We start from the raw sequence: 12,959 nt of genomic DNA on the forward strand, positions 1-12,959 counted from the left end.
GTTCTTGAAAATTCAGTACTTAATCACTGCAAAATATGTTATGCATTTATCATAATAATAGCCTACTAATGTAACTGTATAAAATTTAATTGCTCTTAAAATAAACGAATTGTATTTTATTATTATATAAAAAAGAATACCCATTTTATCTAGCCTTTCACTTTTTATCTACCCATAGCTAAACCTTTTTTTAATAATTTAAGTAAATTTTCTGAGGCTTTAAAGAGCAGGATAAAACATACATGTGACAACTTAACAAATATATTAAATAAATAAATTACAAAAAATATAACAAATACATAAAATGAGGTACACAACTTTTACTCGTGACATCACGGTTTCCATGCGGCTCAAGTCATAAATACAATTCCTGGTCTTCTGCCTTCTTACTTTCACTTTTATTTTTTGTGTAAACGACGCCTCGCACGACTTTAGAAAAAGGGCAAACCCTTCATGCAAAAGATGAATAAAGCGACGAAATGTTGATATCGAGACACATGTTAGGTGATAAAACAACAGTATCTTTACTCATTTGTAAAAACGACAGTGTAATCGCGACATTTGTCACCAACTCTGTTGTTAGTAACACTTCCTGTGTGCTCGAGCTCCGACGTACAAAAACGCTGGACTGGACAACGACTTTTCCCCCCGTTTGATTATTATTATGAGGAAGGTATAGTGACTGACTTAGCTGGAAAATATTTTTGGTAGGGCTATGCATCTGCTCTAATAGCTTGTCTGGTGACGCATAATAATCATACCGCCCTTAACCACTTGTGTTTACTTAAAATCAGTGTTTATAGGTGGCAACCCTGAAGGATGGCAGAGGAAGACCGCGCGGTGTGCGTTTACGGTTTGCCAACAGACGTGGATCATGAACGTCTACGGGACAAACTACTGATTCACTTTCTACGCGAGAGGAACGGAGGAGGGGAGGTCACGTCAGTCACTATCATCGGTCGGACACCTCTGCGTGCCCTCGTCACATTTGAGCAGAGTAGAGGTCAGAGAGATTGTTTACATGGTTATTAGGACTGCTGTTAAACATCACTGTACATTGTGTAAATAGATGAATGAATGGATATTGATAAAGAATAGCTAGGGAAGAGTGGGGTGCCACTTTAGATAAAGGACTAATTATGCTTCAGGTGGGGGGAAAGCATCTGTACCATGGCCATAGAATTATGAAAAAAGCATCTCATCATTTCCACTTTTACTATTTATGTCAAAAGTCCACAAAGTTCAATATTCAGAATATTTAAATGTAGTAAAACGTTTTTTTTTTTTTTTTTACATTTTCCTTTTTTACAGTAAAACCCCCAGTGTTAAATTAACATGGTCAGTGTTTATATAATCCATGCATATTACATAAAAACTGGAAACTTTAACACTGGAATTTTGCTTGAAATTATTGGACAAAACAATTGATTTATTTAAGCAATATGTGAATATAATCCTCAACATGCAGGGTTACTACATAATGAAAACATGATCTGGCCCAATTTTACCCCACAACTACCATTTTGGAAAAATGCTTAAGTTAATAATTCATGGCTATTCTTAAGCAAAATAATTTACATGTTTTTGTATATACACTCTGGGAATTTACAGCATTGTGTGATTTACATTTTAGTGTCTGGATATGTTTGCGTTGATATGCTACTTATTTTACCTGCCAGGTAGAAAATTTACTTCGATATTTTATTTAGTTTTTTTAGCATAAAATTCAGACACATCTTACCCCACTCTTTATATTTCTGGTACATACATTGAATTTCAGTGCATTAAAATGTAATTGCCAGAGTAGCTGGTAATGGAAAAAATCCAAAGTGCACTGATTGGCACCCAGACGACTGGCATATTCCTAATGAAGTCTCTGGCTCTTGCTAGCTGATTGGTCTGCCAAGGCAACATTTTAGTTGTGTTGTCAGTTTGCTAATAAAGTGTATGTGTGGGGGGTGAGCAAGTTGTGAGGGGGTATTCTTTATGTACTGTCAAGCCTGATTAAAGGCAGTGAGTTTTCAGTGTGCTTGTGTTCGTCTTGCAGCAGAGTCTGATTGAGTATCAGTGTCTTTGGTGAGAAAAAGAGAAAATGAGAATTGATGCTTTTATAAATCAAACATTATGAAAAATGTACTTCCATCTGTGTGTGCAAACATCTAATTTTGTGTGTAAACTTCTGAGCCAGTTTTTACCTGTCAAATGAGATTGATCCTTTCCTTCTGGTTTAATTTAGTGATCCAGAGTGTACTTCGTCATCATCCTCACATTTTACAGCTGGACGGCATAAAATATGAACTCTCCCTGGGTCTCCCATGCCAAGAGCCCCTGAGTCTGAATAAGGTTTGCTGACAGAAGATTAGACAGTGCTTAAAAAAAAAAAAAAAAAAAAAAGTTCCATTTCCCAAACTTATGTAAGCAAGTATTCATTTTGTTTTGACACTGATGTTCTTGTACTCCTTTAGGTGATCCTCGATATGACTGTGACTATAGATTGCAGTCAGCTTCCTCGGGGTGCAGACACTCTGAATGTACTGCGTAGTGAGTTTCCAGGTCTACGTATGCAACGTGGCTTATTACAGCATACGTGCACCGTGCAAGGCAAATATTCTGATTTTCAAGGCGCTTTTCCTCATATGCAGATGCTATTTTATCATCACCTTTCAAGAGCCGAATACCCTTATTTTAGTGGAGACACCGGTCAAGGTCCAGAGACCAGGGAAGACCTTGCAAGTGTAAAGAAATGGGCCAGCTTTGCATCCCAGTCACCAGGCCCTCATGCAGGAGACCTCAGCTACGTATCCACGGTGGGTTTCGGACAAGAGCACTACGGACTGCAAGATAGCAATGAAGCTCTCACTGAACGCAGTACTCGGCCTAAAAGCAAAATGGAGGAGAAAGCAGAGTGCAGGATAGATGAAGCTGATTTGGAAGATCTTTCGATTATCATGGAAGCTGATGTGTTTGCATACCTGCAGAGCATCAAAGAGTACAAGTATATACTGCGTCATCATGGAGTGCAAGTGGTCCACGTTACATCTGAGGGAATCACCACCCTGTACCTGCAATCAGAGGTCCCAACCGGATCAGATGTTAAACAAAACATGCGGCAAGCCTATAAGGAGCTGAGGCAGCTTTATCAACAGCAAGAGGGTTGTCTGCGGAAAGACCAGGTTAAAAAGTGTGCCCTTTACATGCCAGACGGACTGACCATAGCATTAAAAAATGTGCAGTTAGTACTGCCTAATGTTCTGTTTAGCTATGACCAGGACACCATTTATATAGTTGGAGAAAAAAGTGAGGTATCTCAGGCCAAACAAATGCTACTGCTTGGGGTGGAGAAAAGCGTGATGGGGAGCTTGACAGAAATGCCCCCATCCTCTTCCAGTTCTGCTTCAGTATCCCCTGAATCCTTAGTGAGAGAGCAACAAGTTAAGAGAAAAAGTGAAGTACATACTCCAGTGCCCCCTAAACTGATTGGCTCTAGCACTGAACGAAAAGGGGATGTTGGGAATACAAAAGAATACAAACTGGCGGCTCGGTTTAAGAGCTCTGGGCTACTTGGTAGGGAGGAGATGGGCGGAGACATAAGGAGTCTTACTGCTAAAATGGACATGCAAATGTTAGACCTAAACTCTAAATCAGCACCACCGACTAAGTCTTCACTTGGCACCGCAGGCTTACTCGGTAATGAACTGACAGGGGAAGGAACTGAAACATTCAGGATGACAAGTCCAAGCTCTACAGGAGAGGATGTCCTGTTTAAAAACCAAGACCCGCTATTTGTGAATACATTTGGTAGAACCTCCTTCAGCACATACAAGGCCAAACCAACAACTCCTGCTGGACTCACTTCAACATTTACCACAGGAGTCAAAGCTTCAAGTGTGAATGCCCTATCAGCCAGTAATACCGCAGTGAAGACAGCTGGTCCCTTCTCCACATCAGTGCCCACTTTCAAATCCTATTTAAGGAGGGCCAATAGTTTCTCTGGTCAGCCGTACCTCAGAGAGCAATTGCAAAATAACCAGATTACAGTTGAGCCAATGATTAACGCACATGCTCATCAAAGAGCAAGATCCAATAGCATCAGCAGTGGAAGACCTAGTGAAGATTGTCCGATTACTACAGTGGAAGCAGAACTTACTGTGTCTTCTCTAATGTGGATCTACATGAAGGAGGCCTATTGCAACCAACTGGATAGCATGAAATCTGACTTGCAAATGTCTGAGAAACAAGCAGGCAAAGGTGAGATGACCGTGACACTGGAGGGCACAGATTCATCGAAGGTCGGAGAAAGTCATCGGCAGCTTCAGAATCTAGTGGCTATGGTGGCCAGTGACTTTAACTCTCAGGAGGTACGTCTGGCAGAGCTTGGTGTGGTTGAAAAAGATAAACTGTTTGAAACCTGCTGCTTGAATGTACGGTCACGTTTTCGCAAGGTCACCTTGCACACCACAAAGAGCAGCATTTTCTTTCTTGGGCCAAAATTGCTTTGCTCTGAAGCCAGTGATATATTTAAGGTTGTATATTCTGGGCAAAAGTCTCATTCCTTATTACAGATGAAGACCTTCCAGGAGGGTGTAGATCAAGGAGCAACCAAGGCGTCTTTGAGCATACAATCAACAAAAGCTGATCACTCTAAATCTGATCAAAGTGTAAAGGTGTGTTCTTTACAGGATACAAGTCAATCGGTTCAGTCTAACAGCAGTAGCAAGAGTAGAGTTAAATCAATCAAACAGAAATCGGCTACGTTGGAAAGGTTGGAGAACCCTAGTTCTATGATGGATAAAGTAAGCAAGATAAACCCACTTAGCCTATTAGCTAATGCCAGAGAAAACACAACAGAACCAAAAATTGATGGGCCAACTTCTTTACCACTTGAAGCACACAAAAAACAAGATACTGCAATGACTTTGAAACAGACCAACCTGCTGTCCCATACCCCTTCAGAGAAATGCATGTGCGGAGCAATCAGTACAAATGTAAAACGGACGACCTGTGGAGTCATCCTTTGCTGTGACTGCCTACTACTTCATTCACACTGCACAGTGTGTGGAAAAGAGGGGATGTACTCTCAGAAGAAGGTGCTGGGGGAACCAGTGCAAAGTTATGGCTCAAAGGATATACGGCAGAAATATCAGGCTCAAGAGAAACATTCAGAACTCAAGGACAGCAAAGAACAAAAGGGCATCCAAGGAACTATGACATGTGCAGAGATGAATTTTAGCCTTCCAGGCTATACAAAATATACAACGGCCAAGATCACATACTGCATACCTGATGGCATACAAGGGGTATTAGCTTATATACAGTTTATTATGTAAAGTATCCTAGAAATATAGCTTACAATTGTGAAAAATGCTAAGTATTATTTAAATATAATCAAATGTATCACCTTGTGATTTCCATGTTTTACATATCTCTTCTAGGATAAGGATCCCTATCCTGGGTCACCATTCAAAGGTGGTAAATTTGAGGCTTATCTGCCACTCGACCCAAAGGGACAAAGTTTATTGCCCTACCTGAAAAAGGCATTTCATCAAGGGCTTACTTTTACTATTAGTTCAAGCAAGAAGGCCTGTGGTGGAGATGCAAAAGTGAACTGGGGCATGATCCCCCACAAGACCAGGATGGAGGGAGGGAAGAGTAGGTGAGTCCAGATGCTAAGTTAAACAAACACTAAGCTTGTAAGTATAATTATGCCATGGCTGGTGACCTGGACATGTTAATGTGTGATTTCTGTAATTTTAGAGAGCACTTATTCTCTAATACTTCTGTTCTTCTAATACCATTTTAGCAAGAATGTGATAGTGCCTATGGTCATCTTTGACACATGTATGTTTGTCCAACTACTATAGGCCTCTCAGTGCCTACAAACTAGTATCTCCTTTGTAGTAGAGAGCAGCTATTTTTGATTAATTGATAATAATCTGTTAGGAATGAACACAAATGAAGTACATGGCTGTGCAGGATATCCATGGTGGCATGGTTAAAACATGTGCCATCACTCAGACATTGCCAGTTGAGTTGATCAGGGTCAGTAAGGGTTGTGCATCATTCAGAATTGAATGTAGAATGCTTTTTCAAATCCAGTTAAATTCCTGAATTTAAATCAAGGTAGCAAAAAGGAATCAGAATTCTAATTTGAATACGAATATAAAGTTGAGATTTTGGAATTTCAAAGCCATTTGAAAAGTTTTTAAAAAGCTGTTTAAAAAGCCTTTATAGCCGTGAAGCGTAACTACATCTAGTTTATATATTTATCACTATTCATCTAATAGAAGAATTTCCACTTTCCAAATTTCCAATTCAACTTTTGTTTGTTTGTGTGCAGAAATGGATATCCTGACTCTACATTCCTTACTCTCTTGTCTGAGGCACTGGTGGCTCATGGGATTGAAGGAGCAGCTGCAATCAGTCAAGATCAAGCCAAATCCTGACCTTGACAATAACACAAATCAGAAGTCCACAAATACTTATTAAATTGTGTATTACTTATTTTCATATAGGTCTTACCTAGAAATGTAAATTTAACAAATGTGATCGTGAAAGACTGCTTAATTATTGCATTAGTATTTCTACTAACAATAATTTGTTTTTGTACTTTTTGTAATCATTTTAGAGTGTCATTGTCATGTTATAATCATTGTACCTTATCAGTAATGCTCAATATAATGCTCTGTATATTCTGAATCTGTTGAGTATGCTTTTTAATAAAACTATGATCTTGTTTTAGAGATTCATTGTAACTCATCCTTCATCCGCCTAGTTCATCTCTCATCTGTCTCCTCAATTTTCTCACTTACTTGGGTTTTTATCTGATATTAATGCTAAATCTCTGCAATATTGAATCTGTGTATGATTTTGTTTTAAAACCATAATAAGGAAGACGCATAATAATGTGTAATTGATTTTGAGTAAGCTGTAGGCTAACTAGATTTTTTTTTTTTTGCTGCCACAATGCTACTGCATTATGGGTAATGCTAAGGCATTCCCTTGAATTTAGGGTTATTAGGTTATAGGGTGTTCTGAATAATTGCTATGTGGTTAAATGGCCTTAAAAAAATACAATACTTATTAATATTGTATTTTCAATGCACATATGGCTCATTTGTCTGTAGGCTGAATACAATTTATTCCAGTAACATGAATTTTTACTGTACATTAAAAATTACATACATATGAATAAAATCTTCTCAATATTTCCCTCGTTCCTTCTTTCCACTGCACAAAAACACCACAACATTCTTGCACGTTCAGGAATCTGAGCAACAGGGTCATGACTCATATTCCCTTTCTCTCTCCTTTTCTTTGAATCTGTCCTTAGTGTTATAACAGAGGCTGGAGATTGACTCAGTAGCAGCTCAGCTCCGCAGACCGTCTGGACCTTCTCCGGCATGAACACAGGCTGCAACAAGAAGCGACAGGGTACAGAGAGACATGTTCTCAAACAAAACCCTGACTGCTACAGTGACCAGGACATTTAAAGAGGTTAATTTCACACTCAACTATTATGCTGAATGTATAGTCTTCAATATAACTAAATCCCACCGGGCATTTTGAAGCCAGTGTTGAGCTCTCATCATTACTTCTAGAATTTGGCTGTAATTGTTATTTGCATACATCACCCTTTCCAACATATAGGGCAGATATTTGTGTGCAAGTCGGTTTCTGACACTAATGTAAAATTAAAACAGGTAATCGTGAGATAAAATTGTGAAATATAAAGTTGCAATTAAGAAAGAAAAACACTAAATAAACTTCAATTATGGGATATGGAGTAACAGTTATGAGACATAAAGTCAAATTTACAGGCAAACAAAAAAGTCAAAATGACCTTTTTCATGCTCAAATTGAGCTTCCATATGTGAAATGGTGGAAGATGCAATTTTACCAGATGAGCATCCCACAGAGAATTAAATATGCAGCTCATTTTACCCAGTTTCATTATCATAAGCTACTTGAAGCTGCTTAAATTGCCCTGTAAAGGGACAAATAAAGATTTTACTACTACTAAAGTCATTTAGCATGTTTGATTTAAGAGATTAAACATTCATAATTTAACACAGACTTAATTAAACCGGTTTTCTAAATTTGACAAGCAAGTTAAAAACTGTAAGACGTTTTAGGAAAACAAATCAAAATGTGATTTCATGTTACGTCTTTCCAAATACATTATATACACCATTTGTTTAAAATTTACCGTCAATATCGAGCCACAACATATTGAACGTTCTCAGTTTGTGCCCTCTGGGATGTTATTTTCCCTGCATCTGTACAGACACCCACAGTCCTCTGCTTTCAGAGCAGGAAACCTGCCTTTGGCACTATATTCTTAGTCTTTCCACTGCATTGTCTTTAAAATGGCTGAGCACAGAGATCTGCTGCTCCAAGAGCAACTCAGCGGTCCTGCACCGATTCCCTGCGGACTGAGTTTCTGCATGGACTGCATCAGCAGCTGCTGGGATTACAAAGCAAGAAACTTTCTCCAAGGCCTCTAGTTGCATATGGTTAATGTAGTGGGATAAAGAAACTGGAGGTTATTTTTAAGATGCCTTTTTGACATTGTAATTCATTGCTTTGAAAATATGCCTACAACATGGTTGTTTTCAGCAAATTATTGAATTCATGTATAGTGTTGTTAAAAACTGAATTTTGTTTGTAACTTATAGAGGTGTTTGTTGATCTGACCTTTTAAAAATGACAAATAAGTTTTAAGCAAGTTTATTTCTAAATGATCAAAGAAAGAGATCAGGGGCCTCATGTATCAACACTGCGTACGCACAAAAACACGGCGTACGTCAGCTTTCACGTTCACGGCCAGATGTACTAACAGTGAAATTAACGTAAGAATGTGCGTTCCTCCAAGTAAACTTCATGTCTGGCGTACGTATATTTGTCGTGATTTTTGTCCGTTGGCGACTCATAGAGGCAATAAAGTGAAGTGGCAAACATTACACTACGAATTGTTCTATCGCACCACCAGCTGTCAGATATTGCTTATAATTTGTAATTGATAAATTATTTGACATATTGTCACACGAGTTTTATTAAAATATTATATTATGCAATTAAGTAAGAACATAGGCTATATAATGTCCAAATTTATACAACCCGTCTAGCAATGGCAGCATTGGCTTAACTAGGAATAAAAAATAAACTTCATTAATTCGGTCAGTAAAGATAAAAAAAGAAAGTAATATTTTTATTCAGCAAGGACACATTGAATTTGTTTAAAAGTGAGAGTAAATGCATTTATAATGTTACAAAAGATTATACGATTTCTATATCTGTTTGAATAAAAATTTTATTCATTAAAGAATCCTGAAAATACTATATCACGGTTTCCACGAAAATATGAAGCAGAAGCACACCTGTTTTCAACACTGATAATACTCAAAAATGTTTCTTGATCATCAAATCATCATATTAGAGTGATTTCTGAAGGATCATGTGACACTGAAGACTGGAGAAATGATGCTGAAAATTCAGCTTTGATCACAGGAATAAATTACACTTTACTATATATTCACATTAAGACATTTTCAGTGAAATTTCGTTTCTTGCTTGCTTTAGCCATGTTCTTGCAGGTTTCTTTTGCCAAATTGGACTAATTACCATATTTAAATTAATTTAATTGGGGGAGGAGACTGGGTGGGGCGTTGTGCTCGTGCATGTGCGCTCAATTTTACGTTAATAGGGATGTACAAAGAGAATATGCGTGGGATCCTTCGTACGCAGAGATTCATACATCTGCTTTTTTTTGTGCGTACGCACATTTACAGCTTTGTCCGTACGCAATGTTTTAGTATGAATTCAACGCAAGTCTTTGTACATGAGGCCCCAGGGGCCTCATTTATAACCGTTGCGTACGCACAAAACAGGCCCTGAAAGAGGCGTACGTACGCCACTTCCGACGCATAAGTTGTGATTTATAAAAACAAACTTGACGGAAAAATGTGCGCACCTGCACGCAAACTCTGACCCATGCGTACGAACGTTTTGGAGACGGAGCAGTTTGGCGACACCGATGGTGAGCTGAAGTTAAATGTCTTTTTGGTCACTTTTAGACAGAAAATCTAAAGAAAATTATACATACAGAAGGCTATACAGAAAGATAATACAAATATAATTTCACTCACCAAGCATATCACTTGAGGCAAATATTCATCCCTTCTTAAATGTCCACGCCAGCGAGCGCGTTGTGCCGTTTAGTGAAACTAACGCCTATCTAACGACAGAGTCCTAATCATAAAAACAGTGCATGTTCACAATAACAGTTTAAATAAATAAAATAATGATTTAAACTGTTTTACTTCTGATATAAACATTTAGATTAAATATGCCATTGTCATTGATGGAGGTAAACACTTAAACATGAAATCATTACTGAGAAGTTACAACATTTTTTATATTCAATAAATATAAATATTTCTTGTGGATGCAATGCTTTTGAACACTTTTCCTCTGGCATGCTGTGTTTTAACCCTCTGGGGTCCTTCGGCCCAAATGGACCCGAAGCATTTAAATATATATTTTTTTTAAATCATTGCTTTATCGGAATGGTCCGAGATTTGGTGACTTTGTTGGTACTTGGCATATGAACACCCCAAAAAATTGGGGACAGGATTTGAATAGTCTAAGTGGTTGTAAAAAAAATAGTCACACTCAGGACCTTCGGGTCCAAATGGACCCGCATAGGAAATGAATGGGAAATTGGCAAAAATGTGAAAATACAGAGTTATTTTGTGCGTACAAACTACAAATCAGCCACGATCCAGAAAAAAAGCACACAACAGTGAAGGGGTGAATCTATAAAACATCAAGAGTGCAAAACAGACACATCCACACACACACACACAAACACACTTTTATACACATACACACTAATAAATTCAGATTACATATGGGTTTTGAATTTTTAAAATGCTCAGTTTGTCCACCAGATGGCATCCATCTCATTTCAAAAATTGCTTTCATGAGGCCTAGGCTTGACTCTAAAATGAAATACAGCTTAAAAAAAAAAAAAAAAAATTTTTTTTTTTTTTTTTTAAATTTCTATTATATTCAATGGGGAAAAAACGGGTCATAATTATTGCATTAATATTAATTATAAATCATTTTTATTTTTGAAATTATCTCAAAACACCAAAAAAGAAAAGAAAAAATATTATAAAAAACAAGTAAAAAAAAAAAAAGATGATTTTTTTTTATTAAATATTAATCCCACCCTTCCGGCCCATTTGGACCCGAAGGTCCTGAGTGTGACTCTGAAATGAAGGACCCCAGAGGGTTAATATTTTAACTAAAGAGATAATTGCTTATAGCAGGTTGTCTGAGAAAATAGTTTGGTGCAAATAATGCACAACAGTCTATCGGTTTCCATTAAAAATATAAATCAATAAAAAATACTATTTGGTCAGTGGAAAAGATTGTGAAAACTTTCTCTGAAATGTATTTTACACTATTTGATTTATTTATTCAAAAACAAGGCAAAGAAAAGGCTACTAAATTATTTTTATTAATGTAGGCTAATGTGACGGCACATCCGTATTAGGCTATTTCATATTTTCCTAATGTCTATACCGTTAAACATGTTATCACGTGGATGAATAATCATATGCAAATGATATGCAGATGAGGATATGCATAGTAAAACTAGGCGTTGTAAGCTCCATATATGGTTATTTCGGGGAGGAGACGCGTGTGCGCACAATCTTCCGCTGACTGAGATTTATCGAGATTTATAGCGTACGCCATTTTTGGCTTTCGGGCGCACGTACACTTTTAGTAAGGATCCTACGCACAGTTTTATAAATGAGGCCCCAGACCTCAAGTTTGGATCTTTTAAGAATGCACTACATAAATGGCAACATTTTGTACACAAAACTCAATATGCACTACCATTCAAAAGTTTGGTATCAGTAAGATTTTAAAAAAGAAGAGGAAATTTATACTTTTATTAAGCAACAATATTTAACTGATCAATAGTTGCAGTAAATACGTTTATTGTTACCAACGATTTCTATTTCAAATAAAAGCTGTTCTTTTAAACTTTTATTCATAAAAAAAAAATATTCAGCAGCACAACTGTTTTCAACATTGATAATAATAAATGTTGCTTGAGCTGAAAAAAAACTGATTTCTGAAGGATCATGTGACACTGAAGACTGGAGTAATGATGCTGAAAATTCAACTTTACCATCATAGAAAAAAAATTACATTAAAATATTTTCAAATAGAAAAGCTATTTTAAATTGTAAAATTTCTAAATATTACTGTTTTACTGTATTTTTGATCAAATAAATGCAGCCTTGATGAGCATCAGAGACTTCTTTCATAAACATTAGTACGGTGGCCGAGACAGCTCAACGCGCTGCAACTGAAGCAAACACGTGCAAATAGAAAAAAACGCGTGCAAATAGAAACAAACACCTGCAAATTAAAAAAACCATCTTCATCAGTTTCACAACACACGTGTGCTCCAAATACAGAAACGCGCTGCAAAAGTTCACAACACAACCAAATACAGAAAACGCGCTGCACATAACACAGACCACCACAACAGAAATGTTTCCAGGGGAACCAAATAAGTGACGAACCCGGCTGGGTATAGTTATAAACACTAGATGTCGCCTTGGCTACGGCAGTTCAGCGTCAATGTAGGAAAAGGTCTAACGGAAATAAAATCACCATAAATCGTCATGAATGCGATTTTCTAGTTGTTTTGGTTTGTTCCAACGGTCAGACATATATTTATTATAGAGTCCAGAGAAATTTAATTTTTTTTACAAAATTTCCCAATCTTGTGAAATGTAATCCCTTGCTGTCTGGTTTTTAGATTTCGTTCGTGTAAACATCCATACGCAGCACAAAAGTCCGGCATCATCCATGAATTCAGCGTTACCTAGCTACTTCCTCTGACAAGACCCCTGTTCCAAGATGGCGGCGGTTTT

The 12,959-nt window shown here is 37.3% G+C and overlaps 1 protein-coding gene across 1 annotated transcript; it reads left to right on the forward strand.

Annotated features, from left to right (window-relative positions):
* Nucleotides 1–387: 387 nt before the first annotated feature.
* On the forward strand, nucleotides 388–6,740 carry si:busm1-163l24.3 (uncharacterized). The gene is made up of 5 exons (XM_056239801.1): nucleotides 388–1,003; nucleotides 2,237–2,343; nucleotides 2,466–5,297; nucleotides 5,433–5,653; nucleotides 6,338–6,740. The coding sequence occupies exons 1-5, from the start codon at nucleotides 820–822 to the stop codon at nucleotides 6,441–6,443; spliced, it is 3,450 nt and encodes a 1,149-aa protein (XP_056095776.1). The 5' UTR covers nucleotides 388–819; the 3' UTR covers nucleotides 6,444–6,740.
* The last annotated feature ends 6,219 nt before the right edge of the window (nucleotides 6,741–12,959 follow it).

The sequence above is a fragment of the Rhinichthys klamathensis genome, unplaced genomic scaffold (genome assembly GCF_029890125.1).
Source record: "Rhinichthys klamathensis goyatoka isolate OS25496 unplaced genomic scaffold, OSU_Roscu_1.1 h1tg000571l_1, whole genome shotgun sequence".
Classification (NCBI taxonomy): domain Eukaryota; kingdom Metazoa; phylum Chordata; class Actinopteri; order Cypriniformes; family Leuciscidae; genus Rhinichthys; species Rhinichthys klamathensis.